At 40.6% G+C, this 4,766-nt stretch overlaps 1 protein-coding gene across 1 annotated transcript; it reads right to left on the bottom strand.

Annotated features, from left to right (window-relative positions):
- Window positions 1-344: 344 nt before the first annotated feature.
- On the bottom strand, window positions 345-3,748 carry ltc4s (leukotriene C4 synthase). Its single transcript, XM_030062314.1, has 5 exons — window positions 3,669-3,748; window positions 2,336-2,435; window positions 1,682-1,752; window positions 1,378-1,459; window positions 345-706 (listed from the first exon to the last, which is right to left on the bottom strand). The coding sequence occupies exons 1-5, from the start codon at window positions 3,724-3,726 to the stop codon at window positions 562-564; spliced, it is 456 nt and encodes a 151-aa protein (XP_029918174.1). The 5' UTR covers window positions 3,727-3,748; the 3' UTR covers window positions 345-561.
- Between the last annotated feature and the right edge of the window lie 1,018 nt (window positions 3,749-4,766).

Here is a 4,766-nt window from a genome sequence, read left to right on the forward strand (position 1 = left end):
GATTTTTATTGGTTTTTCACTGATTTCACGTCAGACTCTGATGCTGATTTTATTTTGTTCTCTCATCCTGCTGCGACGGGTTCAGCACCTCGCTACGTTCTCAGCAGAACCTCTTTTTCATCACCGATCACATCAGATGGACTTTGTTTGGTTTTATTTCTGACTCAAACAGGAAGTGAAGCTGAAACAGAGTCGCAGCTCAGGAGGAAACAGAATAAAACAGAAGACAAATTAGGAATAAAAATAAACAGAGCAGCTGAGGAGTGTGAGCGTGAAGCTGTCAATCAAAACTCTCACAGCCACTTTTATTCACACAATGAAAACATTTATTGATCAGTTTGGATTCCTGTGGATCTGCTCGGCTGCAGGTTGTGTTTCAGTGTGAAGCAGCACCGCCACCTGCTGGCCAACATTTACCATCACACCCTCATGTTCTGTCCAAAATATGAACTTCTTCTTCTTCTCTTTATCTTGATGCCAATTAATTTGTGACGGGCCGGTCAAGCTGATGAGCCCCACCCAGACCGGTGACCTTTGACCTGGTGACCTCTGACCCCGGGGTCACGGCTGCAGGCCGAGCGGCGACAGCAGCAGCTGCAGCAGGTCGACGCCCAGGTGGAAACGACAGAGGAACGACAGAACACCGACGGAGGAGAAACCGATGAGGAGCCAGAGAACCTTCGCACTGAAATACAGAGGAGCCAGACTGAGAGACAGACAGGCAGAGAGACAGACAGGCAGGGAGACAGAGAGAGAGACAGACAGACAGAGAGACAGAGAGAGAGACAGACAGACAGAGAGACAGAGAGAGAGACAGACAGGCAGAGAGACAGAGAGAGAGACAGACAGACAGAGAGACAGGCAGAGAGACAGACAGACAGACAGGGAGAGAGACAGAGAGAGAGACAGACAGACAGAGAGACAGACAGACAGAGAGACAGAGAGACAGACAGACAGAGAGAGAGAGAGACAGAGAGAGAGACAGACAGACAGGAAGAGAGACAGAGAGATAGAGAGAGAGACAGACAGGCAGAGAGAGAGAGAGAGACAGACAGACAGACAGAGAGACAGAGAGAGAGACAGAGAGAGAGAGACAGATAGAGACAGAGAGACAGAGAGACAAACAGACAGACAGAGAGAGAGAGAGACAGTTAGATGTATATAAATATTTCTATATTTCCTACATGAACTGATTTCTTGTTTCATCAGGTCCAATGTAATTAATAGATTTATTTATTCATTAATTTGTTTGTTTGTTTAATTATTAGAATTATTTAAAAAAAAATAGCAAGACATAATTTTTTTGGAGGAAAGTGGCCCAAGACAGACAGACAGACAGACAGACAGACAGACAGACAGAGCGTCAGCGCCCCCTACCGTCCCTGTGCCGCCTGTGAATATCCTCTGAAGTAAAGGAGCCGTCCGTATAAATACAGCAGCCCGCAGAGTGATGACAGGCCTGCAGACACACACACACACACACACACACGCACACACACACACACACAGAGACATCATTTAAATGAGCTACAGATGCAGAGGGTCGACTGAGGTGAGGACCCTGTAGACTCAGCTGATGACAGGTTTGTCGGTTGAGTCTAAACAGTCCTCGCCCCAGTGGAGCCGGCGTAATTGAGCGAACTGGCCCTTTAAAGACAGGAGGGCTGAAGCTGCTGCTGACCCTGACTGAAGAAGAGGCCGGACATCCACAGCACCGTGATGAAGATCGGGAAATACTCGGAGCAGTTGGCCCTGCACACACACACACACACACACACACACACACACACATCATCATCATCATCATCAGTAATATTCATCAGTTACTCAGTCATCATAATAACAAAGCACCTGGAGTCTGTGTGTCAGCCAGCAGGGGGCGCTGCAGAGGCTGAACAGGCTCAGATGAATGGAGGATCTGCTCTCTAAATTATTTGTATACATTTTTTTTCCAGGGATCCTTCAAAGGCAAAATTAGGAATAAATATAAATATAAAATATTGATATCAAATGCAATTTATTAATTAGAAATAAATTTTATTTTGGCAAATTTTCAGTAATTTTTTCAGTAATTTCTTCTGTAATTTTATTTGCAATTGCAATTTTAAAAATTCTGGTAATTTATTGATAATTTTCTCCTCATGTGTTCATGAAAGATAAATATGAAATATTAATATTCAATTCAATTTTAGTAATTAGAATTTAGCTTTTAAAATGTATTTATTTTTAATTTTTGGCCAGAATTATTATTTTTTTTAATATAATTTTATTTGCATTTATATATACAACATACACACGCACACACACACACACACACACACACACACACACTGACTGGGCGCGGAAGACTCTCTGGAACTCCGGTGGTCCATCGGTGGAGGGCGGAGCCACAGAGAACTTCCTCCTGGCGTAGATCACCTGCAGGGAGAAGTATGCTGCACACACACACACACACACACACACACACACACACACACACATTTTTACATATAAGTTCATGCATTCTTGCACTCATATGTAAATTAATATACCTTGGCATGCATACACACACATACACACACACACACACACATAAACACACAAATGCCACTCACACAAAGGAATTCATTCACAGAGGCACACACAAATGAACACCTGTGAGCACATAAACAAACAAACACACACACACACACACACACACACACACACACACACTGAGGCTGTTTTGGCTCGATTCTGTTTGTGCACCTTTTTTTTTTTATTATTTGTAATTTTCAAATTTTCAATTAAAAAATAAGAGTCTAGTTTGAACATAATCAAACACCATATTGACTATTAAAGCTACAACATCAAAGTCCATCACAGGCCTGAGTAATCTGGGATATATTAAATTATAAAGCCTTGCATGTAACTTATAGCCCCTTATACCTCCTTATACATCTTATCACTGCAGGGTCAACCTTTAAAACAACTGTATATTCAACCAGCTAACAACAACAAACTGTGTGTATTAATTATTAATAAGACCAGTTAATGTGATCACATTAATCCACTCTGTAAAAGCCCACGCTCTGAAATTTGATGATTTATTAAAAAATAATGATAATCATGTTCAGAGCTTAAACAAAGTCAGTGCCAGACTCTGTACAATTTTTTTTTTTCTATTTCTGTTGTTGGAGTTCAAGTACAGAAGAATGCTAATGTGAACTTAAGAATGTGTAAGTGGCTTTTGCTTTTCAGAATAATGGTTTATAAAGATGTTTTTTTTTTTTTCAGAGTTACAAGTGTGACTGATTCTTTAAACTTACTTTTTATCTATTTTATCTCTCTTTAATAAGAATGGAGAACAGATGTATATTATTACAATTATTATCATTATCATGCCTGAGCTGTCATTCCTAATGACTGTGGTCAGTTAAACTGCGCTGACTGGTTTTTTCACTAAAATGTGTGACGACTGAATAAAAACACTGCTGAAGTATTTCACAGTTGTACTTTTGCTGCAGTAAAACATCAGCAGGCAGTACTTGTGTCTGCTTGCTGGTTAAAGGAGAAGATGTTTGCTGGTTCAGCTAAAATCAGTTGGTTAGTTCATTTTTTCTTTTTTTTCCTTTTTCAGTTAGTTAGTTAAAATAAAAACTAAAGCAGCCTCTCCAACATCAGCAGGTATTTCCCATCATTCCTCTTACCTTGCTCCAGCACGGCGAGCACGGACACGGCAGCGAGGCCAACCACGTCCTGCAGCATCTCTGCAGCCACAGGAGAGAGAGTGTGTGTGTGTGTGTGTGTGTGTGTGTGTGTGTGTGTGTGTGTGTGTGTGTGTGCAGCAGCCAGGTGAATCATTCACCTGTTCAGTCCAAACCACCTGAGCAGAGGGGAGGAGCCTCAGTCTGACTGCACTGTACAAAATATTACCCATGTTAACACGCTTTGACCTTCAGTGTTCAAATGTTTTTTCTTCTTCAACAGGTAAACATGTCACCACACACACACACACACACACACACCCTTACTTTGAAAGGTTTTACTACACTCCCATAACCATAACCATAACCACTTTATTTATATAGCACATTTCGAAAACATAAAAAGTTTATCAAAGTGCTGCACAGTAATTAACAATAAAAGACACAATGGTTAAGAAAATGAGGATTAAAATGAGGATACAGATAAAAACAGGTTTAAAAGAAGATAAGAGTCATACAACAGAAAAAAAAAAACAAAAACAAAAACAAAAACATGCTTTTATTATTATTAGTACATAGTTAGTATTGTCATTATTGTTAACATGTTATGTATTTTTTACTTTTCCAGCAATGTTTCACTGATTTATCGGTCACTCTTTTGTTGATTTTTTTTACAGTTCTTTTTTTGAAGTGGGTCCTTTTCTTGTATTTTTTTTTTTTTTACAAACTTCACTAGAGTTAACATGAAGGAGCTGAAGTGGGCGTGACATTTAGTCTCTGCAGTGACTCTTCAGCTCAGGTCAAACAGAACCTGCTGGCTGTGTTGGTGTTGTTGTTGTTGTTCTTGTGAACAGGCAAGACGCGGCGGCCGAGTGGAAATGTGATACAGCAAAAAAAGAAAAGAAAAAAACAATTTCTGGCTTTTGTCTCATTTTCCGGCTCAACTGAACATGAGGAATCCATCAAAGTGTCTCCTGGTACAACAGAAGCGATATTCTATAGCAGGGGTCACCAATCATGTGCCATGGAGGGCCAAGAGGCTGCAGGTTTTCATTCCAACCAAGACCTCCACCAGGTGACTTCACTGATCACCTCACCTTG

Source organism: Myripristis murdjan, chromosome 10 (assembly GCF_902150065.1).
Source record: "Myripristis murdjan chromosome 10, fMyrMur1.1, whole genome shotgun sequence".
Taxonomy (NCBI): Eukaryota; Metazoa; Chordata; class Actinopteri; order Holocentriformes; family Holocentridae; genus Myripristis; species Myripristis murdjan.